Genomic DNA, 27920 nt, shown 5'->3' on the forward strand with positions numbered 1-27920 from the left:
TTTACAAAACTAAACCAGATTTTGAGGGGTCAATAGCAGTGACAGCTGTCCCAGGAGTGCCAGGGACATCCTTTGTTTGAAGTTTAACAAGTAAGATAATTAGGAGGTTTTTTACATCACTTCATGGGCCTCTTCTGTGGGTACTTGTTACTTTCCAAGTTGTCTGTTAAATAGGGAAAAACTGCTGCTCTTCAGTGGCATATGGAATTTAGAGATGAACTGCATTAACATAGCTAATTAAAAGCCATCTGCCATACCTTTTTTTTTTTCCTCTCAGGAGAATCTTCAGAACACCAAGAAACTAATTCAGTGTGATGTTCTGAGGTAGCTCCATCCTTTTATGGTCAACACCCTCGGTCATCACTGCCCTTCCAGCAGAGCATGGCAATAATAAATCCTAATCCAAGTGAGCAAACATGGATAAAGGTGTGTTGGGCCAAAGCTCCCTGCTCAGTGGAATGGGTGCGTGCCCCTCTCTTCCCAAAGTTTTCTGTTCTGGCTGGCACATGGAAGGAGATGGAGGCAGGTCTGGCCAGGTGTGTACCCTGCCCAGTGTTACCAGGTGACATCACAAGGGGCTGGGGTGACAGGACGGAACACGGGACTGAACACACAGGGCACTGCTCGTCTTTGCTCTACAGAGATTGCTGTGGTTTTAGAATTCTCTGCCCTGCCTCAGAATAGAACATCAGCCTCTAGGAAAGAACAGCAAATCGGTTGGTGGTGTAGGGTCTGTGTTCAGCATCTTGTCTGATTGGGGATGGGGACAGTTTGGTCCAGGACAGACTTATGCAGCCAGAAAACAAACTTACTAACGTTTTCCTAACATGAATGAAGGAACATTTTATAGCAAAAATCTGAAGAACAACCTGTTTATAGTAGCATCTGGACTGCAACCTATGGTTTTAGAAAACAGGTGAGTACTGTACCTGAGGAAATGAAATATAATGTAATACGCACTGTTAAGCATTTTGCCCTAAAGATGGCTATTCACAAGTGGTTGTAGTTTTTGAATAACTGTGTATGGACTGAAAAGACTGAATGGAATTTTAGGAATAACTCTAAAACTTCAGGTGTTTAAATAATACCTCATAATTATGTATCTTACCGTATTGGAAAGAGCTTAGTGGGGAAGAAAAAGAGTCTTCACCACTATAAACCCAGTGAAAATAAATGTGAATGTAATTTTTAAACAAGAAAATGTAGCATTTTAGATTTCCACTGTTGTGGATTTTTTTCATAGTAGGTGGAAGGATGGCATGGAAATGGAAGTATTCCCCCAAGGAACAGCTGGAGGATATGAGCAGCCTGCACCCAGGGCTCACAGGGCTGCAGAACCTGGAGAACACGTGCTACATGAACGCGGTGCTGCAGTGCCTCTGCAGCCTGACCCCGCTCGTGCAGTATTTCCTCTCAGGAAAGTGGAACACAGCCCTGCACGAGTGAGTTGGTTTGTTCACAGAGAGCTTTCTGCTTGGCACTATTTTCCTGCCAAAGGATACATGTTGCCATGAGACTGTCCAAGGCACCTGCTAGCTTCCCCCAGGCAGTTCCAGTCAGATTGGCCACCAGCTGGTTTCTTTCTCCTTTGAGAGCCCAGCTTGTTTCCTTGCTGGTCCTTCAGCATGATACTTTTCTTCCCATCTTGACGGTAATACTCATTACTGCAGTCTTGATGAAGGTTCCTACCACTTTCTGGGATCTGCAGAGTCCCTCAAGCCAAGTGACAGCTGCCAGAGCTGTACTGTACCAGCATCTGTTTTCTGAATTTCTGTACTGTGCTCCCAGTACAGAAATGAAGGCAGACACTTTTTTGTCCATACATCATCTGAAACTCTCCCCTTTTTTCCAAGGGAGATTGGAGAGTCTGCGACTGCCTTTGGCTGTTTGATGTCTGACATGTGGCTTGGAGAGTTTGACTATGTTTCCCCTGAGGCTTTTCATTCTGTCTTCGGGAAGCGGTACCCAGCTTTTAGCAGGAGGACTCAGCATGATGCACAGGAGTTCCTCATCTGTGTGCTGGATGACCTCCACGAGGCTTTCAAGGAGGTGAGAGCCCAGCTGTGATGTTTTGGGAACTACAGCTGTTTCCTCTGCATTTCATGACTTAGCATTCCATATAGTAATTGCCTATCATCCTCTTCTGAATTCTGTGATGGGGCCACTAATAACTTTCCTTTTCTACCTTTATTTCATACCTGTGTACACCCGATTATTAATTTGCTTCTTGTCTAATGCTCCATCAAATTGCAGCCCCCATCTAAATGACAATGCTGGTGTAGCTTCACTGTCCTAACCTCTCCCTCTCCTTGCTCCTTCCACAGTTAATATTCTTCCACTTTCTCATCTGCCTGAAAACTTCACATCTGCCATGCCCCCATGTCTTTCTCCCCTCCAGAGCCACTGATAAAGAGCTTTTCAAGCAACTAATGCTATCAAATGTCTGAATTGTTGTATTTTTGTTACTTTTCTCTAAGAAAAGGAATCAATCTTACTCTGCATGTATGAACCATCAAGTAAAGTAACAGCATTTTAGAGCCAAGTTCTGTGGCAAGACTAACAACTGATCAACCCAGGGAGTGGGCAGCACCTATTAAAACCCAGTGAAGGCATTTCTCAAGACAATTGTTCACCTACATTTTGTTATTTTTTTTCCTTCTGTATAGCCAAGCCAAGAAAGACAGAGCCCTGCTGTGGGAGCAAGCACAAGGAGTAGCAGTGGCACATCTATTATAACACACTTATTTGAGGGACAGCTCAGTTATGGTATCAGGTGTCTGACATGCAAAGCCCTCAGTGACAGACCCGAGAACTTCACCGTCCTCTCCCTGCCCATCCCTTCCACCAGCGTGTGCTCTCTGCAGGTACAACAGCCAACACATTCCTGCTGCTTTCTGCTTCACGTGGGAGTAGAGGCTTACACTAAGAGGTGTTATTGGAAAAATGCAGGGGTTTAGTTACTTTGGGCTCCTGGGCTCTAATGGATAGTCTTGGATCTGGTCCCTAGAGAAGTGGGGCATCTTTACTGGTCTCAGAACCATGGAGGCTGGTAGGGTTACAGGAGCAATGCTCACGAGTTGCCAGGGGATGAAGGATATTTAGATCATTTAATAGCAGCCATGAAGGTTTCTTCCAGTTGTCCAAGTATTTCAGGTTTCTCCCAGTCATCCAAGTATTTCCTGCCTTGGTGGGGAGAATGGAAGCCAATGTTCGCTGATTTGTCTTGTGAATTTGTAATGTCAGCCTTGCTGCATTCAGTAAGGAGGAGCAAATTCATCTTTTATGTTGCTGAGCACCTTCAGGGGTGGAGGGAGATCTGTTCAATCAAGTGATGTTTGTTTTTTTATCCCTCTGACAGGACTGCCTGGAATGCTTTTTTCAGCCAGACACACTGACTCGGAACAACCAAATCCATTGCTACTGGTGCGGAAGCAACCAAGATGCAACAGTAAAGGCCTCCATAACCAAGGCACCACAGATCATCATTTTTCATCTAAAGAGGTACAGTCTAACTGGGGCAGGACATAGCCAGTTCCTGGGTAATGTGAGTCATGAAGGACAGTCACTTGTGTTTGCCTGAAACTAGACAAATCACTGCAAGTAAGTGGGTTTAATACTTTAGATACCTGAAAGTTAAAAGGGCATTTACAGAAAAAGAGCTGTCAAACATGCAAGTTGTATTCCTGAATTTCATGTAGGGTGTTCTGCCTGTGTCCTGCAGCCCACCAAATTTCTCCCAATACTTGGGATCTGCTCTCCAGAGGGAAGAAAACTCCACCAAGCAGTGACTGACTACAGCCCAGTGCAGTAGCTCATTCAGTCCCTGTATGATCCTTGTGAATCAGTTCCTGTGGCAACTGAGAGACCTGTGGCTTGGGTTCCAAAAGCAGGACTGACACAGTGTTTTGCTTGCTGGTACTGCAGTTGAGGCACTCTGGTTTTGTTTATCCCTTTACTAAATCAGGCCTAAACAGAGTGGTGCCTCAGCAAAGGAGCACCTGGGTTAGCAGATTTCACTAGGCACACATACTTAGATGCTGAATTTATTCTAAAAAATTTTTTTTTTCTTAACAACTTTCCACCTATAAAGAAAACTACTCTGGGATGATTTGGCTTCCCAGAACTATGTTATTTGAAGTTCTTATTTGATTTTCCATTCAGCATCTGCTTTTCTCAAAATTCTCAAAGGACATGTGGTCTCCAGCTGCAGCTCTTGGCCACATTGTAAATGTTTAAAAGTGCAGTGATGTACTCAAAGATACAGAGGGAAGAGGGATGAAGTCTGGCATGAGAGAAGAGCTGACGCTGGCACTGCAGTCCAGTCCAAAATGTTTAGGACACAGAGAGAGTGATGCATATATATGACTTCAGGCTTTGACTGAAGGATCAGGAAGCAAGAGCTCTGCTTTTCTTGCTGGACATGTCATGTGGGTTTAGTGCATTTTCTGTCAGTTTACTGCAATACACAACATTAACAGAGATCCTTCTTTCAAATGCTGGGTAGTCAGTTGTTGCTTTTCCCTCCTCCTAGGAAAGTCAGTTAAGCAATAACCACAACACAAACAGAAGCCGAGGGTCATTTACAATCATTCAAAAATTCATTTCAGGTTTGCCTGGCAGGACAAGCACAGAATAAAACTCTCAACCACTGTCTGCTATCCATTCAGCAATCTGGATCTCTCTCCTTACATCTCCACATCGTGTCCCAACAGTACAGAGTACAGCTTATGTGCTGTAGTGGTAAGCTTTGCCCTTCCTGCTTCTGTTGGGAAGGCCCTGCCTCATGGAGCAGATGAAGCCTGTCTTGGTTTGGACTTCATGTATAATGATTTATAATTTAATGTATGTTGTGTTGTATGCTTTTTTTCTACCAGCCATGGACACAATCCAGTAACAGTACATAACTGAAGGACAGAGACATTATTTCTCCTTCTTCCCCAACATCCCAATGTTAAAAGAATGCGCTCCTGGCACATAATGCCTCTTCAGAGTAAACTCGCAGGCTGATCCTGCATGAATCCTGTTTTTAAATAAGGACATGGCTCACAACAAGTGGGGCCCTCATATAGTGACCTGTATCAGGGCTAATAGTTGGGCTGCAAATGTAACTGCAAAATAAATAAGCATGATCATCATCCATTTACTCTGTTTGAAAGAATTTATTTGAATTAACATTCCCTGCCCTAGGCCAAAAAGGGCTAGAACCCTCTGTGCCATCTTTTCCAAGTGCATACAAGAAACAATTGCCAGTTCCTAGCTTTGCCTGTAAGGAGACAGAACAGGAGTCTGCTTTTAACAGACTGTGTTGTTTATTACAGAACCACGCTGGAGATCTGGATTATGGCCACTACACGGCCTTCTGCAAGCACTCAGTCACCAAACACTGGTACAGCTTTGATGATGCCCAGGTCACCAAGATCCCAGACTCTGCAGTGCAGGCTGACACAGCTTACCTCCTCTTTTACATCTCCCAAGGCTACTGACACCCTGTTAGTCTTGAAAATGAACACTGAGTAGGGCAGCACCTAGAATTCACCAGCAGCATTAGCCAACTCCTGTTTCATCAATAAACTAGAGCATGTGCACCACTGATCAGCTGTTGTGGTCTCTCAGGAAGTGATTCCTAGAAAGGACAGTTCCAGCCTCTAAGCCATGAAGGAACGTGCATCTGCTCCACTGCACAAGGGCCGGGGGCTCTTTTCCATGACAACCTTCTTGCACCCCTCAAAACAACACGGATGTTGAGCACACAGATGCACTTACCTGGAAATTCTTGTTTTTCTGCTGGTTAAATCTAAGCTGCCTTTCAGGAATTAACAGAAGGATACCATAATGAAAGCACACAATCAGACCAGACTGTGCTACATAAGAGAGGATGGAGTGACCATTAATATATAAGAAAGAAAAAGGCATTGCTCTACTGATGTCATTTTTGATTCTCCAGCACTTCAAACTTGTTTGCAGCTTGCAAGCTTTTGGAAAACAATCAATATTGGTCTTAATTCTATCAGCAAGACAGACAGAGACAGGTAAAAGCTCAGAATGTAAGACTTTTGAATGCCAACCTTATCAGAAAAGGAAAATTAACTCAAAACCAGAGCAAAGAAATATGTAAGATGCAACTAAAAGAAGTTTTTAAACTAATCAGCTCTATGCAAACCAGTATTTTTTTTTTATATGGAGAACCTTTAAACTGTGTGAATATGAGTCAGACTGTTATTATGTACAATCTTGATCATTACATAACAAACTGAGAATGAAAAACCAAACCCAAACATACATTTAACAGGATATATTTTTAAATAATTTCTTCATTAAGGTTTTTAATGCATGTGTACATGAAAATTTATATTAAAAAATTAAAAAGGAAAATCTTGTTTGTTTAGAATAACTCTGAAGTGCACAAATATTGACAAAAGCTAACAGAAAAAATAATACAGCTCTGCTTTTTTTATTAAGTAGTGTTGCAATTATTTAGAGCTGGCAAATAAATGCAATCCTCTGAGTTTTAGAGCTTCTCACAAAAAGGACAACATTTTATTATATACATAATTCTGATGTGCAAGTATGCAATCAATATGTACACTTACATTCCTAACTGTTTACATCGTTCTAGAGTATTCACAGTAGAGTCAAGCTTAAGGTTAGAAATGTGAAAAGGCCATTAACAGTGAAAGAAAAAAATAAACCAAGATATGCCTTGGGATTTTAAGACATTTTAAACTACTTGTTAATAGATTTCAGATGACTAAGCTAGAATTTAATTTTGGAGCAGACTAAAAATATAGTTCTTTTTAAAATAAACAGTAATGCAAGTATGCTTGTAAATGGTTTCACAGATGGCAGTATGACCACAAGCGTTACCCAGCAGTCTCTGATTGTTAAGCACTGCTACGGCCCGAGGGAGCCCTGCTGGCAGACACCCTGCTCCTCCCACTCCTCCAGTGACTATGTCTGCTGTACTTTTGCATATTTATATGCATTCCCAGGCCTATTTTGCTCTTGAAGAGAGAAAACCAGTTTCCTTAAGCCACATTCCTTTACGTGGCCATATCTACTGCTCGCTGTTCATAGGATGTATAAAAGAGAATGTAAGCAGCTGAGGACTTCACTGAGGACGCCGAGATCTCAGACACTTCATGGTCATCAAACTTAAACCAGCGCTGTTTTGAAGCATTTTTGCAGTAGGCTGTGTAGTGCCCCCCGTCCAGCCCACCGTAATGATTCTGTGAACGTAAGGCAAGGATTAGTGGCCTTCAAAGCTGCCATTTCTTCCCTGGTTAGGGAAATAACCTAGAACATTAAATTTTTACTAAATCCCAATTGTTCTTTTTAGAATGCAACTTAGTCTGCAACTACAATGCAGCCTGGCTGAATCACACAGGCCACCCTGAGTCCTGTCATCAAGTGCAGCTGGATTTTGAAATGTGACATGGTTACTTACCGATACTGAGAACAGATTGTATCTCTTCAAGGAAGTCTTTGGACCAATGACATACTGAGAGAGGTCAAGAGTTTCCAGTGGAAAATCTACTGAAGTTTGAAGCTTTTGTTTCCATCTTCCGTCATAGGAAAATCTAGAGAATTAAAAAGCATAATGAAAAGTTACAGGTTGTTCACAAGCCATTCTATTGTATTAAGCATGTTTCTTTTCCCTGTTTTTAACCAGGATGTGATCTCAACTGAAGCCCCCAGTTCTGTTAACGTTTGCTCATGTGTTTCTTAGCAAAAATAACAAGAGGTCACTTGTGAAAGTACCTTGGGAATTACAGCCTTATAAAAGAAGCATCAGATGAAAATCAAATTCTTGCAACATTACAATTAGTAATGTATCTGTGACCTTCTCTAAGTAAAAATGCTTAGCTATTGCCGTGGAACAATCCAGTTCCATCAAAGCCTGGTCATTTCATCCTAATTAATATTCACCAATCACCATTTCCTTACCGTTTCAAGTGCACAAGAAGAACAGGTGGTAATTTCCAAATTTCTATTTTTTTCAAAGAATCCCTTCGAGTTTTGCAATGGCTACAGTAAAATCTATTGTTATCAGTGAGCTTTTCTTCTTTGGAGAACAATCTAAGGCATTCCTAAAACAAAATACAGAGATTGTGAATGGTAGGCATTTATGGAAGTGTAACAAAAATGTTTGTTTCCCATTTGGTTGTTAAGCTGCATCAGTTATCTGCATCCTACATTTCACTGAGGAAAAGTGACTTAAATCTATATGTGGAAGCAAGTTTTACTGCAGATATTAATCAGCGTCCTTCAAAATATACAGACAATGTTTTGTTTAAAAACACAGAATACTTACATTGTGACCTACCAAAGCAAGTAATAAACATGCTGTTATGGCAGCGTCAGTATTTCCATCCTGCTTCTAATTTAAAACTTTTAAGGGATAACCTATTTCTTTAAACTTTAGAAGAACTAAAAAAAATGCAGATTCAGATCTGTTCATGTTTCAGGTCAATGCAAATTAAGCAGAATGCTGACCAAGCCCTTCAAGCAGAGGGTGAGCAGAAGCAGCATCATAATGAAGTGCCAGAGGAATGTTTGCACTCCAGGAGCTGTTTCTCTCCAGTTCCCCATACCTGCAGAGTGCATTTGCTGGAGGATGCGAGTGGTAATGACAGATACATGAAAGCCTCGAAGGTTCTGGACCTCTTGTGACACGTCAGACACTGCACAGTGGATTTGAACTGGCCTTGGAAGAGTGCCACAATAATGGACTCGTTGAGCTGTTTGTGTTTGTGCCAGGCTATTTCTGCTGCACTTGAGTCATCAAGGTGATCATTATTTTCTTCCTTGTATCTTTTCCTGTTGTCAGCCTGGATAGCAGAAGTTTAAATACCACAGCAATATATTAACATATATGTAAGTAAGAAGTCTCATCTATAGGCAAGCATATGATTGAATATTCACAAGAATATTTAAACAATGTCACTGTAGCCATCCAGTTCTTGTCTAGTGAGGCTTCTTCTGTGACTCCCTCCACTACCTTATACCTACTATTTCAGAATTCCTTCTTTAATTCTGAATAATCATATTTCTTTCTATACAGGGTTGCAGTAATATAATCATCTTACAGAATAAGGAAGTATTTTGAAAATTTATTTCTCTTGATCATCTGACAGATATATAATTTGTTTTAAGTGTATTGCTTACTTTATTTAGGTCTTCATGCAAGCCATCCATTAGAAAGAGAAGCAATTCTTGGGAGTCTTGTTGGCTGTATCCTGAAAATTGGTCATTAATCTTCCCAATTGTAATTTTGAAGTCTTTTGGACTGATATATTTATACTGTCCTGCCCATAAAGCTTTCATTATTACACCAAACTCTTCAGCCACTTCACCTTTGTGCCCCAGGAAATTTGACCTATAAAATAAGAGACAACAGCAATCTGAGCCATTCAAATAACTGGGTTTTAGTACTAATGTTTTTAATTCAAGACATGATCCCAATTTTAAAATAATTTCTTTAGAAGAAGGAAAACTGGCTGTTAGACTGAGTTAAATTTTCATCTATGTCAGCCCTGTAATTTGGTTCCATATTCTAGACAGAAGATACAGCTGTTTCCAGCATGTTTTGTGAACTGTTTAAATATTCAGTTTAGTTTTAAGAGCCTAGTCTAGTACACATGTATTTTATGAACGTAGTGACCATAATTTAATTATCAATGTCCAGTAAAACCTATTTAGTGATACACATGAATTTTGAAAATGTCAAGGTGCCTAAAAGTTACCACTTGCCTCCTACTTAAAAAACAAACAGCCCCACTAAGTGATCTTGAATTGGCAAGTATAAAGGCAGATGAGAGATTGTTACCTGTTAATATCAGCTTGATACAAGTTTCTGTTGAAATACTCAGCCAGGTGAGGTGCATTGCACAGACACTGTAATATGGAATTCATGTAGCAAGTGTTCCCTAGATTACGAAGTCCTGTCAGAGCTGGTCCCGATCCTCCAAACACAGGATTAAGATTTCGAATCTGCGACGCAGAGAGCCTGGAAATTTCTGCTTTAGTGTAACAGGCAGGTCTATAAGCAAGAAATTATTTTTTAGGAGTCTCAGACTTGACAAAGTTGTTCACATAAACCAACACTACACCTCACCCCACCACCCACAGGGATTGGACCATCCCGGCACCAAATACCATCATTTAGGGTATTCAAAACCAGCCAATGCAACAGTGAGAAATCTATATACACTGGCCTATAATGAGGCTGAGTTTTAGGCACCATCAGTTATGAGATTTATATTTTTCCCTTTATTTCTTTAATTCACAGATGAAGATGTAGCTGTTTAATACAGTTTAAAATCTGAAAACTTGCATTTCACAAACTGTCAGAACATAGTCTTTTAGTATGTTAATACAAATAATAGAACTTAAAGCAACTGTCATCCAATTAATAGTCTGTGACCTCTGAAATTCCTGCTAATACAGAACTATTATATTGATTTCTCAAAGAGAATTGCTCTATACACTGAACTTCTAGCAATGAAATTTTAGTCTATTACTTTTGCATCCTTTCAAACCCACTTAGAAAACAGTAATATCAGTTGGTTAAACACAAAGAAAGTCCTTTGTGCTGTCATAGGGCCTGGGTTGTGACCTAACTTATCAAACAAACATACTTATTGTCACGATTGACTGCAGGAGTTACAGGAATTCTTTTCTTGTCTTCCTCCTGAATGGCTTGGGTTATATCTGGGGACGAGTAGGAGCGCTTCAGCTTGGAGTGCTCTCTCTCCCGCTCAGCGGTCACCTTTGGCTTGGCTTTCCGAGTGGGAGGGGTTGATGGAGGAGTGGCTGGAGGAGCCATTTCTGGTGGGTACATCTGAACAGTATTTGTTGGTGAGTGATAGTAACGATAGGTTCCAGTGATGTCATCCAGGAACTTGGGGGAAAAAAACCAAACAGTTTCAAACCCAAGTGAAAATTCATCATTAACTTACCTATTAATAAATTACTGTAAGAACAGCATGAGTTTTTCAGACATTGGGATATTATGCTGTGACTGGCCTCAACATTAAATGGATTAAATTTAGTAGAAGGGAGAACTTTCACCAAAATGCCTATTAAACAGCAAAAATCAGGAACAGCAGATGAACTGTCCTAGTTTCGTTACAAATAATATTAAAATTCAGAAAGTAACTGTGTGTAAGTTAAAAGGGAGTAAAAAAAAAAGAAACAAGATCTAACTTAGAAGTAAGACACAACTGAAATACAGGACAAAACTACACAAAACAGTTTGATTTTCATTTCAGGAGAGGAGTTACCTTTACCCAACCTGCAGGCAGCCCTGGGACTATCCTTCCCATTTCCTCACTTCGTGCTCTTATTAATGGCTCCCGCTGGGACTAATAAACAAAGAGAAAGAAAAGGTATGTACAGTTACCCATGCAGAGCAACAAGCTGCCTGTGACTTCTCTATGGAGTTACATGATTCAGTGCAAATAGTACAGTAAATCCTTGATTATAAATAGAAATAAAATGTATTGTAATGGTAGTTTAGTACTTTCTATTGCTCAATCTAAACAAAAATATTGGAATCTAAACAAAACATTTGTTGACACATTCCAAAAAACCAAAAAACAATCCAACCATTTAGTCTCATGAAAGTCACAAAACTCAATTTTTTCCCTGAAGAATCAGGAAATGGTAGGAGTATGTGCTTCTGTTAAACACATAAGGCTGAGCTTTTCTCCCTCTTAAAGTAGCACTTGAAGGTGTATGCATGAGATGACAAATGCATGGAGAATGCTTGTTAGTGCCACCAGAAATACATCAAGACTTCTAATGGAAGTTTCAAGTATTTTTCATATGAATATGCCAAATTAAAAAAAGGAAAAACACAGTGTGAACATGGCATGGTCTTTTCTTAAGATGATGACTTTAAAAATTGAAATGAAATGGAGTTTAACATAATATAATAATCATAAAGCATCTGTGCTTGGTTATTTTGGCTACATACAATACATTTGTATTTACTTTAAGTCTTTCAGCATCTTGTTCAGAATCCTCTCTAAGGGGTCCTGGCTTTTGAGCTTCACTGTCTGGTTGTCCTTTAACCCCCATCTGCTGCAAAAGATTTTGAAACAAGGCTTCAATTTTCATCTGGCGTGTCAGTAAAGAATGCTGATAAAGCAGAGTTATACTTTCTTTTTTGGTTGTTAAATGCATGTACCACAACAAAGTGGTTAAAGCAGGTAATTTTTATTCCTTCTACATACTGGAATAGGCAATTCACTGGAATAGGTTTTGAAACTGAATGTTGTATTACAATTTGTTCTGCAGTTTCAACAGCTCAGAAATAAAGTACAGAACTTCCACCTACACTACTTTCTACCCTAAAAGTTGTGGGGTTTATAACTTGTTGTTAAACTTGAGGCTTTTTTCCCTTTCACTCCTCACTTATCAAACCTCTCCATGGAAAAGGCAAACTGTGAAGCCAACATGAAGTTGGTTGATCATAGGCCATCATTTTGGGATTATGTTGTGTTGTTCTGTCAGTCAAAAGCTCATGAATGACTGTGCTAAATTTGCACAGGAAGATTTACTTTTGCTTTCTTGTGCATTTGGATTAAACAAACACCAGAATATGGTCAAACCAAACTGCAATTATAAAAGCAGACAAAAATATCCCAATTCAAGTTCTTGAGAAATAGTTTTAAAGACATCTGTTCCATTGTTAGCTTTGCAAGTGGCTCCTGTTTTATGATCAGATGATTTGTACATTGAGAAATTTTGAAGTTTTTCTCAAGAATGAGGAAAGAAAGAACTGTGACACTCCTCCCTTCCCCCCAAGGTTTGGAACTGGACTGTTTTCAGCAAAAATCCTAGATGAGGATGTTGCTTTGCTTCCTGTGCCAGGTAACAAAATCCTGTTTTGTCAGTGTTTCTACACCTGGGGATACTAAAGGGTTCCTTATGACACCATTGTGTCATATGTACATAGTACAGTACCAAGTTGGTACAAGAGTTAAAATACCACCAAGGCTTCTATCTTTGAAACAGAGGGTTGCAGTCTATGAACCATCATCCCTTCTAGCTCCATGTGAGTGGGAAGTTTTATTATCCCGTGGGGATTTCATGCTGCCTGCTTACAAGAAAGAAACAAGCTTGTCTTGGGAAAAAAAATCTATTTGTGTCTTGGTTTTAACTCTCTCCTCTACTTTTATGTAAAATGTGGTCTAAATAAACATCCAATTATGTATTTCAAATTGCTAAATGAAAACTAGACTATTCAGAATGATTTAAGTGCATGACTACTTCACATTAGATGATTTTCTTTTTCACTAACCTTGCCTGGAACAGTCACAAAGGTCTGAGATGCATCACCCAGTGCCCGTTTCTGTGTTTCTGGTGTTCGAGTTCCCTTTTCTCTTTCTTCCATGGATATTTTGTCAATCTCAATCCTTTTTCCACCAATGTTTTCTGGTTCATTTTTATTTTGTTTTTTTGCTTCTACTGCTTCTCTATGTGCTCTTTCTTGTTCCTTTTCCTCCTGCTCTCTTTTTATTTGTTCATCCCTCTCCTTCTGCTCTCTGTCCTCTTTTGATTGCTGTAGCCTGTCTTTGTGTTCCTTTTCCTTCTGTTCCTCTTTTGCCTTTTGTTCTTGTTCTTTTCGTTCTTGTTCTTCTTTTTCTCTCTTGAGCCTCTCTTTCTGTTCCTGTTGTTGCCTCTCCCGCAGTTCCTTTTCCCGTCTGTTCTTCTCTAACAAAGCAGCGGTTTCTGCATGGACCCGACTTTTTTCCTCTTCTGTCAGAGTGCTCCTTCCATCGTGCACGGGCTTTGTGGAGCGGTCTGGAACTATTCTTCCACTCTCACCAGACTGGCTGTCACTGATTGTACTTGGAGGTTTTGCTCTGTTATCACCAAGGATTTTTAGTGAAGGCTTTTTAGAACGATCCACCTGTAACACAGGCACAGAACACAGAGTGTAGAACAATTCACTACAGCAATTACTACTCGCTTTACCAAGCTCTTCCTAAATGAGATTTGTAAGAGAATAAAGATGATATCAAGTTGACTTCTGCCAGAGAGAGACAGATCTTTCAATTTCATTAAATCTTCTTGTTCAAACTGCTTGTTAGTAAAACTAGGTATTCATTCTAGGTGTGAACTAATAAGTGCTAAAGAATCACAAGGACAGCATTATGCACTAATCACCACTTTTACCACAATTACCTCTATTTCTGAGCTTTCAAAGGTGAACATTTTAGGGCAATCAGGCAGCCTAATTTGGGCTTGGCTCTCTCAATCATGTGACAAAGCACATGTTTAAGACAGATCTGCTTGATGGGAAGGAGTATTTAAGAATGGCTTTGCTCGGCTGTTGCCTGTAGGTTGTTTTTGATGCCGCAGTGACTGTTCTGAATAAATAAAGCTCATCTGGTTCAGGGACAAACAGAAATAAGGTCTCTAAATTTTACAGCATAGGGTCTCTTGAATGAAATCTATATTCAAGGCTGCATCTAGAAGGCTGAAAGTGAAGAGCTTTTAGCCTTGTCTCCTAAGGAAAGTATTATTTTACTGTAAGAACTCTACAAAAGTGTTTTTATAAAGTCTCATTTGCATGAAAGGAAGAAACAAATTCCTATACTTTCACTACTGGGCCCAGAGTGACAAAACACCTAAATGTTTTGTTACTTGAATGAAGATACAGTGGCTGGAAATCAGACCTGTGGAATAGCCAAGGTAAGCCATGGCTTAACTGTCCTCTCTGTATTTCATCCTATGTGCTTTAAGTAGAAAGACTACTTATGAACTTTCTGAATTAGTGATCAATTGCTGACCTTGAATTTCTCACATGCTCACATAAAAACATTTATGAAAATTTCTGCTATTCTGTTAAGTGTATTTAGTTTCACAGAATTCTGTAGATCAGTTACCACAGCTTCACAGACCACCAAGAGTCTCTGTACCAATATACTCGTGTACAAGGCTTAAACAAATGCACTGAGTATGTTTACTTGTGCATTCAGAGTTCTGGGTGTGGTGGGTCTCTAACACATTAATCCTATACTAACTGAAAAAAAGGAACAGGTCAAAAAGCTTACCTCAGGGATACTTCTTGTAATTGACACGGGATTAACTACAAAGGAACTGTCAGATTTTGGAACAGCAGCATCCTGTACATTTGGTCTGTTAAGTGATTTTAGTCTCTCTTCCAAATTGTCTCCCATTTCTTCATTTTCAGCAACAACAGGTGGCACAGGAGCTGGCTCTTCCAGAGATGGATATGTAAAATCCACTGCAGGAGAGGGGACAGGAGGGAACCATAAGAGAATTCTCAAAACAAAACCACAGACGCAAAATAAACCCCTCATTCCAACTCAAAATTTAGTTTTTAGCTAGAACAAGACTTTCCTAAATACAGCTCAATGAATAAAAGATTCATTCAGTAACTACAAATGCTTGGTGGGGTGTTATACTTTATACTTACAAGAAACAGTCACTGCTTCAGTCCTGCCATGCTGGGGTGGAGTTACTCTAGCATTTGTTGTATACTGGGGAAAACAAAGGAGCCAGTTTTCATAACCTCCCTCGAGAATTAAAGGTTCATTCTGCAAGATGGTTTTGCTTTCCCACTGTATGGAAAAAAAGTTTAATGTTAATTGATTTAAAAATAGAAAGTGAACTTTTACAGCTTTATAGTGTTATTGCAATTCCTGTGCCTAGTCATTAAATTGAGAGATTGTTTTTTTAGATTTTTAAACAAGAATTAGAGGTGGCAAAAATAAGAGATCCTTTCTGTGTTTAGAGAATGCCCAGCACAGCTGAGTTCCTGGCTCTGCCTACAACAGGGTGTGAATATTTCCAGCACAGAAAGAACCACTTACTGCTGCTTCACATAACAATCCTCCACACAGAAAAGTATTTTTATTACAATATTTGCTTCAGTTTCTTATCTGGTATGTTTGCTAAGGGATTAGTGATTTAGAAAGCATAACATTTGACTTTCTGAAACCCCTTAAGAGTTCAGGGTTCAGACTGCCCTCCTCAGTATTATCAGATGAACAAGACACAAACAGTTTAGAGAACAGTCTGTAAAACAATTAAGAGGGAGAACTGCTGAACTATCTCTGAACCCCAGTCCTGAATGTCAAGGTAACAGAAAGATTTGCAGTCTTTCACAAGAGCCACCACTGTACAGAGGAGGGACAACATGGCCACAGAGAGTTTGACTCGAAAATATTGGGTATCTGCTCACTGTGAAGTCTATAAGCTTCCTGCACTGATGAAACTCAATTTTAAATTAATGTTTACCTAAAAGTCATATTCAAAAATGCAGAAATGTTAACCATGCTGAAAATATTTCTGGAGCTTCCTTCATTGCAGCCCCTCCACTGTAGGAAGTACCTGGCTGATAGGACTGCAAAGTAGGTGGCCAACCAGTTTCCAGGGATAAGGAATTACTGTTGCTAATACAGGAGAGAGGGTGACTGTTCCTGGGAAACAAGACTAAAAGTACTTTCCCAAATAACTCTGTCAGCAAAGAACTCTAAGTTGATGAGCTGCTTGTTGACGAAGTGGGTTGAATCATTCTGCTGTTTATTAAATTATACTGTCTTCTACTAGGGTACAGTGTGAAACTTCAAACTATACTTCTGCTATCAAAACAAGCAGGCTTTGGAAACTCAACCAGGTGTCATTAAAGCCTCCATATACACATAATGTAAGTGCTTCAAGACCTTATTTACTAAGATGAATTAATTAATGAATTAGAAGATTAAATTTGCCAACCTTAAAAAGTGCATCTTTCAGGCTCTGTAGAGTTGTTCCCAGCTTTAAGTCTTCAGCAGAACTAAACCAGTCTAGCAGTATAACATAATGGAACTGTCCTCTCCTCTTCCATGGATCCCTAGACTCCTCTGGGAGTCTAGCTTCAATCAGATAAGCAGTATCTCTGAAATGTATTAACATGCATTTAAAGACTCACGTACAAGTAACATTTTGTCCAACAATATATAATCCATAGATGTTTATGTGCTTGGATAAAATAAATATGCATTGTGTTGAAGTCAGTACACGCAAAAACAGAGCTGTGCAGATACATCTCACCCACTGGTACACAGCAGGGATTCTGACATTAGGTATAAAAGCTTTAAATGCATGTACTTTTTAGAAAATGAAATATTTCACTCTCACTGAACATCATGTCTTACCCAGGATGGATAGCTTCTTCTGGGACGCTGATGGATTTTGGAATACAGGATTCCTGATAATCCTTTGATTTTCGAGCATCCATTATAAGCAATTCAATGTTTTTGTCTGACATCATTGCAAACAGTTTCTCAGGCGTGACTGCTCCTTGAAGGAGAGAAGCAGTTACATGTAAGAAGCTACATTATAAATGTATGAATGCTATGAATGGCTATGGTATCTGACTGGTGCAATCAAGACTACAAACAGATGAAACAGAACTAAGAAGTCCCACAGAGTCATGAAGGTGAGACATTACAGTGTGGACCTTTTGCTCCCTCTGCTGTAGTGATCAGCACTTCATCTGTTAGATTAGACAATACTGGATATTTCAGTGATAAACAAGTTTAACTTATTGTAGTCTCATTTAAATCAAGCTATATAGGCAAGCATTTGTGAAGTACATGCTGCAGATATTCCTCTTAAGAACTCTAGAGAGAACTTTTCCACATACTCATTAAAAGAACAAAAAGCAGAAGGTTGTAAGGGGAAAGGAAAAATTTTGTATTTAACTGAGTAAACTGTCATATTTCATCCTTGCCTATCAGCAGTCCAGCTGTTTTTCTTTCTAACCTGATCACTTCAGGACTAGTTCAACTTCAATTACTGAACAGTTGAAAAACTAACTACAGATCTCTAAGTTTATGAGAAGTAATGAAGGCTTTAATACAGAGCTTAATTAATTACTGATTTGTTATAACTGAAATGCAGGATACTAGAATTTCATCAAAATATTTTAACTGTGAAATAACTCCTGAGAAGGACTGCAGCTGTGAGGTGATTAGTGCACAGTCATACAGAAACCTTTTTCACATTTGTGTGAGCATTGCATCTCTTACCACTCAGGCTATCAGACTGATCTTTTGTTTCCAGTGAATGCTTTGTCTCACCATTAATCTGTATAAAGGGAAAAAAAAAAGTTTAGCATATAATACTCAGAACTAAGGCCAACAGAGAATGACTCTCACAGAGCCTGAAAGAAACTTGTCAGACAGTTAGGCCACTAGAACAAACACAGCACAAGGGAGCTGTTTCTGAAGATGTGCTGAGAAATGTACTCAAAAGATACTGAGGTTGCTGCCCTGCCTAGACAGGAAACAGTTAAAAAGGTAATACAGCCTAGGACACCATCATCTACCAGAAGAAATTCTTAAAGTATTTGTCGAGAATGAAGTGTTAATTAGTGTTTCCACACTACTGCTAGAAAGTCAACCTTCCCCTAAAATGGAGACATGTTATCCTTAATATCAGTTTGTCACCATTACCTTGGGTTTCTTGCATGTGATTCTTGCAGTAATTCCAGCACAGAACAGAATTTGACTTAACCATAAAGCTCAGTCTATCTTATACAAGACTTGGAGGCTGCTAGGACTTCATGTATTCCAAAGAAATGTCAAAGAAGGGTCATGGAGAGTGTAAATTCATTAAAAAAAACCAAAACCACCTTGATTCTGAACTGGAAATAGCTACTAGTAGAAGTAGAGACCAAATTCTAGATTGAAACTATACATTCAGATTGAATTAAAGTTTGTTAACATCTTCACTTACCCTTTGGCTTTTTCCTTTGGAATCCACAGCACTTTCTGAGGAGTTTTTGGCTGAGCTCTTTCCATCATCTTTTGGATCTTGCTTTTTTTGCAACTCTTGTCTGTCCCTCTCTTCAAGTTTTTTCCGAACTTCAGCTTCCTCGTATCTATTAGGGGAAAGAAGTGCCTTTTTTTCAATATTGTGGTTTTGGCTAACCTTGGATTATTAATATCAAAATCATTAAGTCTTCAGTCAAAAACTTTAAAAGAAGTATTTAGAATTTTAAAAAGTTAAAGTATTGACAGTTTTTGTATTCCAACAAACTCCATTTTGCTTCCTAACCTATGTGGTCTTATTTTTCCCACTTTTGGGTTCATTTTCTTACTGTTAAATCTTGGTTTGAGTCCTATTACATAGCCACTGATTGTAAAGCGATTTTTTTCTTTACACCTGGGGTCATGTTTAGCTACAGTATCTCTCAATGTTTTTCACTTTCCACAGAAAAGAGTAGATACTGGTGACTTACAAGTAAACTCCAATATATTATAACAGTCATCCCAGGTATTTTACTTCATTTGCAATGGAGCCAGTGAAGAGTAAGTTAGCTCAGTTATCTAAATTTGCTTTTTCTGGGAAGTTGGATCAGAACTACTTATACAGTAATCACCTTCAGAATGTAAGTTGACTCTGTGATGTGCTCACCTGTGTGCCTGGTGCCTGTTTCAAACACTGGGCCTACAGGGAAGCCAATGCAAGAACTGTGTTCACTCAGGAGTTTTGGGAGATGAGGTCTTGCATACAGCTGTCCTTTTCATAAAGCCTCAGATTTGAAAATTACCCTCCCAGCCTTTCATCACTGGAAGGACAATCATGGTATTATAAGCCAGTGATCTCCAAACTACAGTGTTCAGATCACCCACTGGAGGTTTGTACAGTCGCATCATTGTTCAATAGTATTCATTGACATTTAATACAACTGAGAAGTTTAAGGGTTACTAGTATCATAAAACAAAGAATGTTTGACCTAACAATTTGGATGACTGAACCAAGAAGTAAAACATGAACTCAGAACTTACTAACTGTGTTAGTAAGTGCTCCTTTTAACCAGATGTTGCATAATTAGGGTTAAAATAACAATGACAATACAGCTGTATTTCAGTTTAAAAGTACTGTGTTAATAACCTAGATCATTCAATCAAATTCTACCTCCAAGTCTACTGCACTAATTGCCCACTGAGAGGAAGGAGGCACCAAGTCTGTAATTTTATTTTTAAACAGGCTTCTTGATTTGGCACAGGCATTTTAAGTTAGAACTGAGCATTTTGTTCCCACTTGGAGTTAATGACACTAAAGCATATTTCAGATTTTAATTTGGTCGGTATGAAATATTTACCCATCAATTTCCTATTTACTATTTATACTTCTGAAGCACCTCATAGGCCATTCATGTAAGCATTCCTGCCCCTATACAAGTTTCAGCAGCTCTACTTTTAGTTAACAATTAACATTCAAACTATTTGCTGGCCTACTGCCTGGGGAAGAAATTATACAAATAATTTCCTTGAAACTACTTCTGTAGTTACACAGGAGTCATGTTTCATTTCTGTTACCTTTAAATATTTACACATTTTGCCAGAGTAGTTAAAAGTTACTGGGTCAATTTCAAAACTCTGTTCCTTTCATAAAAGAACATAAGTTATTTAAACAAGTCTCTGCATTTTGGGTTTCTCTGATTCTATCAATGTTTACTCTTAAAGTGAATTTGTAGCTGTATTTAATTGTAAGACTCACCTAAACAAAGAAACTCTAAAGATTGTTTCATACACAGTGTCATGAGTTCTTTGCGAAGCCACTCTTCACATACATGCAACTACACTCACAGTTCACCTAAATTAACTTTATAGATTTAGCACTTTGGAGGGCATAAAATGCACTTTCACAAGAATACTTGGGAGGAGGGGGTGGGACATGACACTTGTGAAGGGAAATGTGCCCAGCTGCAGAGAGAGAGTTAAAAGAGTGAGAAAATCGTTAAGGATGCAAGAAGCAGAGAAGGCTGGAAATAAGAACTACTGTGCTGAATATCACCTAAAGATAGACCCTACCTTACAACTTCTTACTAACACAATTTCATGGCTTATGGCACAAAGATGTGACTTGACAGCTGTCAATCAGGTACCCAAAAGCCCATTAACCATCTGCTCATTTATATACTGGCAGATCTGTGCATTCCATACACATCTGCAAATGGCAGAGGAAAGGTGTGGCTGAAGAATCAAAACTTGGCATTTCTTAGTGTAAACTACATCTAGACTAGGGGACTTTTTAGTATATCTGATTATAAGGAACGTTCATTAATATATTTGGGCTAAGATGACCTTGTGACTAAAAGGTTGAGGAGGAAATTGCTCTTGATCATCTCTCCTGTATATGTACTTCAGACCTTGTGGTTTCTTTCTATTAGTCAATTAACAAAACTAGGAGACACTGTCAACAAACCAAAGTTACCAGGAATTAGCAGACAGTGTACAAAATGACAAGTTATTGGAGTGTATGGCAGTGAAAATTGTCTCCAGTAAAAGACTTCTGGAAATAAATTTAAGCTCTCAAGAGTTTCAGGTACCTATGGTTTACTCAAGTGCAATTGCTTACTACTAATTAGCATGAAAATCTGCACTTGGCACAGATACAGGCTTGAGGCATAAAGAACAACGTCTTAGCCATCAACTATGTTACATACCTGAGTTTAAGGCTGTCTGACAGTATTTCAGCTTCATCAAGAGCTTTTTTTAAATTTGTAGGTCCCAGAATTGAATGAAAATAATCCTAAAATGACAAGCATCACATCATATAAATATACAGTTTAACAATGCCTAATTCTATGCATGTCAAGAGTCACTAATGTATGGAGAGTTGATATTATAATGATATTAATGCCAAAAAAAAGAACTGGTTTGAATCAAAATATTTTCTATTCAAGTATTAGTTTTGTTTCATGGCACTAATAAATAAAGGCTAGACAAGGCAACTTCCCCAAAAAAGTCTGACTGGTAAAAATTACAAGAATACCTTTCCATGAAAAAATATTGACAGATCTGACAATTTGTATAGTTCATACATAAAAACAAATCTGAAAAAAAAATTAACACCAGACTTGTCAAAAAACAAGAAAGAAATAATAGCACTATAAGTGAGACAGTTTACTCAATATCAGTGTGATCCTTTGAATGTGCATTAGTGTAATTCTCTGTACTTCTCTGTACTTCTCATACTTTGACCAATGCAGAAGAGATCAGTCAGAAAGCTTTTATACCTGCTGCTGCTTAAAATCAGGTCTCTTTCTAATAAGGTTGTAAACAGCCACATATTTCATATATAGGATGTAAGCTTTTTCTTCATCTCCGTCCAGTCTGCTTTCCTCTGCTGCCTTGAAAATCTTAAGGGCACTCTGCACATAACTGAAACCAAAGAAGAAGAGTAGAGCACATAATTGTTGACTTGTCCCCAAACACCTTTTCATTACAAGATTAAGTGTTTACAGACTTCACCCATATATTAAGCATTCGATTTTACCACCTTAATACAAAGTTTTCATTAAATATGAATTGCAATCATGTTCCTCCAAATAATGTTTATCTTTGCTAGTTTGTTTACCAGCCTTATTTAAAGGCTTCCATAATTTAATACCATAGTGAGATATGGGAAAAGATACCGTTCCCTTCTAAGAATAGTTTTTTTCCTTGGAAAAAACTAAGTCATAGTAAGACAAAGTTAAATCATCGATTGTCTAAAAATGCTAGAGGCAAAGCATTCAGGCACTTGCTAAAGGTTTTATCATTTTGACAGATTTGCATTTATGTAGCCTTTCCTCTAAGTATGCAGATTTTCATGGGCATTGTGCTCTGTCCAAGTCATGTTTTGGTAGTATGCCAGTGACCTTCTGAAGGCAGTAAGCATATCCAATGTGACAGTTGAGAGCCATACATAAGACTACTGAAGATTCTGTATCTAGCAGAAATAATGAAGGAAATTTAGATCCACAACAAATTTTGTATTTTAAGTATTAATTCAAAGTCAATTACAACATATGTACCTTTTTGTACTGGTCTTTTCAGGTTTTACTTCTGTCTTCTTGTTGAGATCTTTCAATGAAGTAGAGAGGTATAGCTCCTTAGGTACAGATGCCACAGCAGGCATGTTAATATTGTTACTTATGTCCCTTCTAGGATGTTACAGCTTCTTAGAAGTCTTTATCAGTATTTTTCTGGAGGAGAAAAAAAGGGTAGGAAGAACCAAATTATATTCCAATTACTTTTAGTACAGTAGTTATAGTTACCTGTGTAGGTTTATTACCTAATTTATCTCGCCTTATGTGAGCTAGCAAACAGAGTGTCTGAACAATTAATAGCATAAACTAATCCTCCCAAAGTGACAGAATTATTTGAAATCACTTCAGGTAATTGATCAAGAACGTCCAGCAATATGGTGCTAACAGAAAAATAAAATATGAAGAAATGCTGACTCATGAATGTTCAAAATCAGCGTATGCAGCAAATTTATTCTACTGAAATGCCAGCAAGTATACTATAAAAAAATAGCTGACTCCTCTGTACCCTGCAAATACATACTAGCCCCTTTGAAAAATGACTTCTAATGTCTTGCTAAGAGGTAAGTTGAGAACAAGAAGGCTGCTACCATTAAAATGTACTGAAATGTCTTGGACACATTCTTGGACCTACATTCTGTAGGTCTTCAACTCCTTGGTGCCATTGACATTGTGCTTTCATTTGAAAGTGCTCTCCAGGCAGCCATGAAATAGTTAAGCAGGGTTTGGTCACAAGGGACTGTTACATCATGTTATCTGAGACAGGGAAGTCCACGAAGTCTCCTGCAGACAGTCTTAACTAAAACTCTTTGCTTCTAGTACACAGTGAGCCATTTTAGCCTTGGGGGCGGCACGGGAGGAACTGAGCTCCCTCACAAGCAAGAGGTGAGACATTAAGATGTGAGTGATATTGAAAGGCTTAAGGGGGGACTCATTAGAAGACAGACACCCAAATGATATAAGCAAGTAAGTTATTTCCTAGTGGCTTTTGACAAGATGAAGGTAGAGCATTTCTCTTTCACTCTATACGTGATCAGCATCAAGTGTGACCAAAAAAAAGACAGTGACCTCAGAGGGAAGTTTCACCTGACCAAATTGATCAGTAGCTGACTGCCACTCAATGAGGTAGTCCCAATTGCCCTCCCTCTTTCTCATGCTGGTCTGGTACTTCTCCAACCTCTTACTGAGCCAATTCAGCCTGCTAAAGAAGCAGAAAGGCTACACAGCTTGTGCAAGGGCAGGAGTTGGCATGTGCAGTCAAGAAGAAGCTAAGCTGGGAATGGGATCCCTTCCCAAGGCTCATAGCTGTTGTACTCCTTGAAGTATTACTGCACAGACTAGCGTTAGGTTGACTATTGTTGGTCTAGGAACTGGTTATCAAACAAAGACACTAAGTTAATACAAACCTTTGGTTTAAGGTCTAGTATGCCAAGGTCAGACTAAACAATATCTAGCAAAATAACTTACTGCTTGAACACGGATGCTGTACTTGCTAGTTTCCTTGATAACCAGGTATCAGCTTGTTAAAACTGAAAAAATTGTTAAAAATCCTCTCTTAGTGGACTAATTTCCAGATAATTCTATAAAGTAAGTACTGAACTCCTCAAATACTATCTTTAATACATAGAAATAAAAATGTATCCCATACCTCACTCATCTTAAAATATTGTCTTTTCTATGTGATGTGTCATACATTCAATTGTAACTTTCAGGAAGATACTTAGGAGCTGAAAACAAGGCAGATAATTCACTAGAACTGCACGCAGTAGAAACAAAACACAGACACTCCCTGCCCTAAAGAAGACCTTTCCAGCATAAAAGCCTTTAGCCTAAAACAAAGAGACACTTTTTGCAACCTCATAAAGAGAGGCTTCACTCTTATTAAGATTTTAGTATTACTTGTCTCATTCTACCTTCAGAGCATGTCTTTACCTGGCTTTTTTTTTCTCCATGGAACTGTAAATAGACTTTTCCTTTGAAGCTTTTAAGTCCTTTCCAAATATATCTTCAATGTTTGCTCTGTTATGTAACCAGTATTTTCTTAATCTTAAGTGGCAGCATTTGGTTTTGTTCTGACAGAATATTGTAACTAAATATGCAGTCTGAATAAGATATGCACATAGCATTAGACTGCTGTGTGCATATGAGCAAAAAAGCTCAAGATTATGTGGAAGGTGAACCATTTAATGATGTCAGTAAATTCTCAAGTGTTGCTGACACACCTTGAAAAGGGCAGATCTTCTGGAACATCATCTATACAAATGCAGAACTAGTAAATAAAAGCCACCTCTGAGCTTTGGCCTGAAACAAAAATTATCTTTCCACATTTTCTTATGGTCACTAAATTATAAGTGCAGGTCTTTAAACTGCCATGCAAGTTCACTGTTGAACTTTTATTTTCTGATTAAAGGAAATTTCTGTACCTTTTTTAAAGCACGAGCTTCTAACCACAGTATCTGATGAATGAGGTATTACCCTTTGACCTCCCACAGCACCACAATTCATACAATCTGCTGCAGTGAAATGAGTAAGAATGGATAAGGAATAACATTTTCTAAACATTTTAAAAATCAAATTCTCAACCACACACTTAATTGAAATACACACAGCATATGTCATAAGTTGATATGAGATTTCAGTTGCAGTTTCTAAGACATTTTTCTATACAGAATCTTAATTTTGGATCTGTAACTAACATTTTCAGGTTTATGCATCACAAATGCCCCAACTGGATTTTAGTTACTACAGACTGACCACTGCTCGGTCTTACCTCGTTAGGACCCTTAAAATTTCTTAAGCTTCCACTAAATTTTAAGATGTACATTACCTTAATTTTTTTCTCATACTCAAATGAACATGGTTTATTTCCTTCATTTTTGAGCAAGCTTTGGAAAGACTATAATTTCAGAGTCCAAATCAACTCCTTCATTGATAAATATTGCCATCTGATTTTGAACATAATTTTTTGCAGATACCAGATTCCTAACTGGCCTACTCTCAGTGAAGTAATCCAGCAAAATCCAGCTGCACAAATACAGTTTGGAACTAGTCACCATCAAAGAAAACTGGATCACAAAACCATGACTACAAGGGACTGAAGAAGTTGTAATAGCTAAATCTACTATTAGTCAACCCTGTGAGGAAGAAGAAACAACTTATTTCAGGCCTGTCAACTTTTATCTTAAAAATTAAGATCAAACTCAAAGCCTGAGATCTTTTCTACCCCCAGCTGAAGTATTATCTCTGGTTCCTTCTTCATACCTATGAGTGCTGAAAACAAGGCCACTATTCCAAAATATAAGCAAAGTCATGCTTGTATTATTATAGGCATTTGACATACTTAAAATGGATAGTTTTACTCTGACAGGGAAGCATACCTGTTGGTAACAGGTTTTTCAACATCTAATTATCATGCCAGTTTTACTAAGGATATGAGTAAGCTTTAAGTGGAATGACTACAGAAAGAATGATGCACTGAAGCAGTTATGCTGCAAGCAGTGTGCACACTAACACATTTTGAAACACTGACACAAGTAATGTGCATCACCAATTCAGGTATGTAATAAAGTATTATTCACTTCTTTTTCTCTCTAGCACTTGAGCAAATGAGAAATGGATTTCTCATGAGCATTAAGTTACTCAGTTTCCTCAGAGTTAAGTTTTACTGTCTGCACTTAGTACACAAGAGTTGGTTTTGTTAAGATTATCAGTGTGAGTCTAGAAACTGAGAATTTTTCAATGATTGAACTACACAAACAATCAGCATATTTAGTTCTGTGAGTCCTCTAGCTCTCTTCCAGGCTCTGGTATTAATACTACAGGCCTTGGTCCAGTAACCTAATGTGCATAGGGTGATTATAACTATTGGGGCTTCTTATGGCAAGCTCATTATGCTCAGAGAGCACCCAAACTTTCACCGTTCTTCTGGCTGCCACCAGGGCAGTAACAAACACATCACGGGTCTCTCTCCGGCCACGTACCCTGCTGAAACCTGCACTGCCGAGCCTCGCAAGGACTCTCTCCACGCAGTGAGAAAACCCTTTGACAGCCAGCCATCCAACAGTTTCACTTGATACCGAGGGGGAAGAAAGACACTATAAAGTTTCTTAAATACACTGGATTTTCTGCTGGAAGTTTGAAAGTTATTCTAAGTAAAACCACAAATAGTTCCACTTGTTATTTAGATAAATGAACATTTGCAAGGCGTAGGCAAACAGCAGAGGTGATAAGAAGCCGGGGAGGTGACAGAGAGGCAGAAAACTCCTTCAAGTTTCTAACCGGGCGGTCAATAGCGCTGCGGCGGCCCGGCCGGGCTGTGGCAATCTCCATGACACCGCAGCTCGCCGGCCGCAGGAGTGCGGCACTCTGGGAAGCGCCGCTTCCCTGCCATCTTCCTCCGGCCGCTCTCGGGCTCGGCGGCGGCTCCGCTCGCTCCTCACCTCGGCCGGGCTAAGGCTGGGAGACTGCGGGCTGCCCAAGGTCACACCGCCGGCTCCCCTCCGGGCCAGGCCCGATTCTCCCCGTACGGCCCAGACCGGCTCCCCCGTCCTCCGCAGCCCCTCGAGGGCCGCTCCTCCGCACGGCGGGGCTGGGCCCGGGGATTTCTCCAAGGGCGCCCGCCCCTCCTGTCACTGCCGGAGTCCCCCTGCCCCGCAGGCTTCGATCCCCGCCGGCTCAGAGCCGCCCCGGCCGCGCACTCACCGCCGCGGGGACTCGCTGCCTCCGCCCGCCGGCCCGGGGCAGGCCCATGTCCGAGCGCGGCTGCCGAGGAGACGCTACGCGGCCATGGCTGCTAGGGCGGAACTCGGCGGCGTCCCTCCTTCCCTGCTTCCCTCCCTCCTGCCGGGCCTCCGCTCCCCGCGGGGGCGGGGACTGCCACGGCCCTATCCGTGCCGCGGGGCCGGCTCGGGCCGCGCGGCTGCGGGGAGGCCCTGCTGCCGTCCCGCGGGCCCTGCGGGGCGCGGCAGCGCTGGGGCGGGCGGGGGGCGCAGGCCCACACCCGCCGCGGAGCCGCCTCGGAGCTGGGGTGGCTCCGGGGGCCGTGTGAGGGGAGGGAGACGCGGTGACCTCGCCCACC

General features: G+C 39.8%; 2 protein-coding genes and 1 long non-coding RNA gene across 6 annotated transcripts; 2 read left to right on the forward strand and 1 right to left on the reverse strand.

The window, feature by feature from the left end:
- The first annotated feature begins 595 nt into the window (after positions 1–595).
- Positions 596–5483, forward strand: USP50 (ubiquitin specific peptidase 50). Its single transcript, XM_053988705.1, has 7 exons — positions 596–916; positions 1247–1442; positions 1858–2049; positions 2667–2864; positions 3359–3501; positions 4608–4740; positions 5319–5483. The coding sequence occupies exons 1-7, from the start codon at positions 828–830 to the stop codon at positions 5481–5483; spliced, it is 1116 nt and encodes a 371-aa protein (XP_053844680.1). The 5' UTR covers positions 596–827.
- On the reverse strand, positions 5140–27694 carry USP8 (ubiquitin specific peptidase 8). 4 transcript variants are annotated; one of them, XM_053988160.1, is made up of 20 exons: positions 27545–27694; positions 22832–23002; positions 22052–22196; positions 21479–21564; positions 18760–18904; positions 18051–18108; positions 17175–17319; positions 16753–16915; positions 15452–15596; positions 15066–15259; positions 13307–13918; positions 11995–12081; positions 11283–11363; positions 10638–10900; positions 9827–10039; positions 9166–9376; positions 8592–8828; positions 7945–8087; positions 7445–7577; positions 5140–7226 (listed from the first exon to the last, which is right to left on the reverse strand). In XM_053988160.1, the coding sequence occupies exons 2-20, from the start codon at positions 22933–22935 to the stop codon at positions 7041–7043; spliced, it is 3351 nt and encodes a 1116-aa protein (XP_053844135.1). In that variant the 5' UTR covers positions 22936–23002; positions 27545–27694; the 3' UTR covers positions 5140–7040. The 4 variants fall into 4 exon arrangements, with proteins under 4 accessions (XP_053844135.1, XP_053844133.1, XP_053844134.1 ...); XM_053988158.1 differs by having other exon boundaries at positions 11995–12084; positions 27545–27693; XM_053988159.1 differs by lacking the exon at positions 27545–27694 and adding an exon at positions 24311–24328 and having other exon boundaries at positions 11995–12084.
- Positions 8786–15259, forward strand: LOC128813232 (uncharacterized). Its single transcript, XR_008438965.1, has 4 exons — positions 8786–8874; positions 11271–11387; positions 12812–12876; positions 15206–15259. It is a non-coding gene; the product is annotated as an uncharacterized LOC128813232 (long non-coding RNA).
- Positions 27695–27920: the final 226 nt, after the last annotated feature.

This window comes from Vidua macroura, chromosome 12 (genome assembly GCF_024509145.1).
Source record: "Vidua macroura isolate BioBank_ID:100142 chromosome 12, ASM2450914v1, whole genome shotgun sequence".
NCBI classification, from domain to species: domain Eukaryota; kingdom Metazoa; phylum Chordata; class Aves; order Passeriformes; family Viduidae; genus Vidua; species Vidua macroura.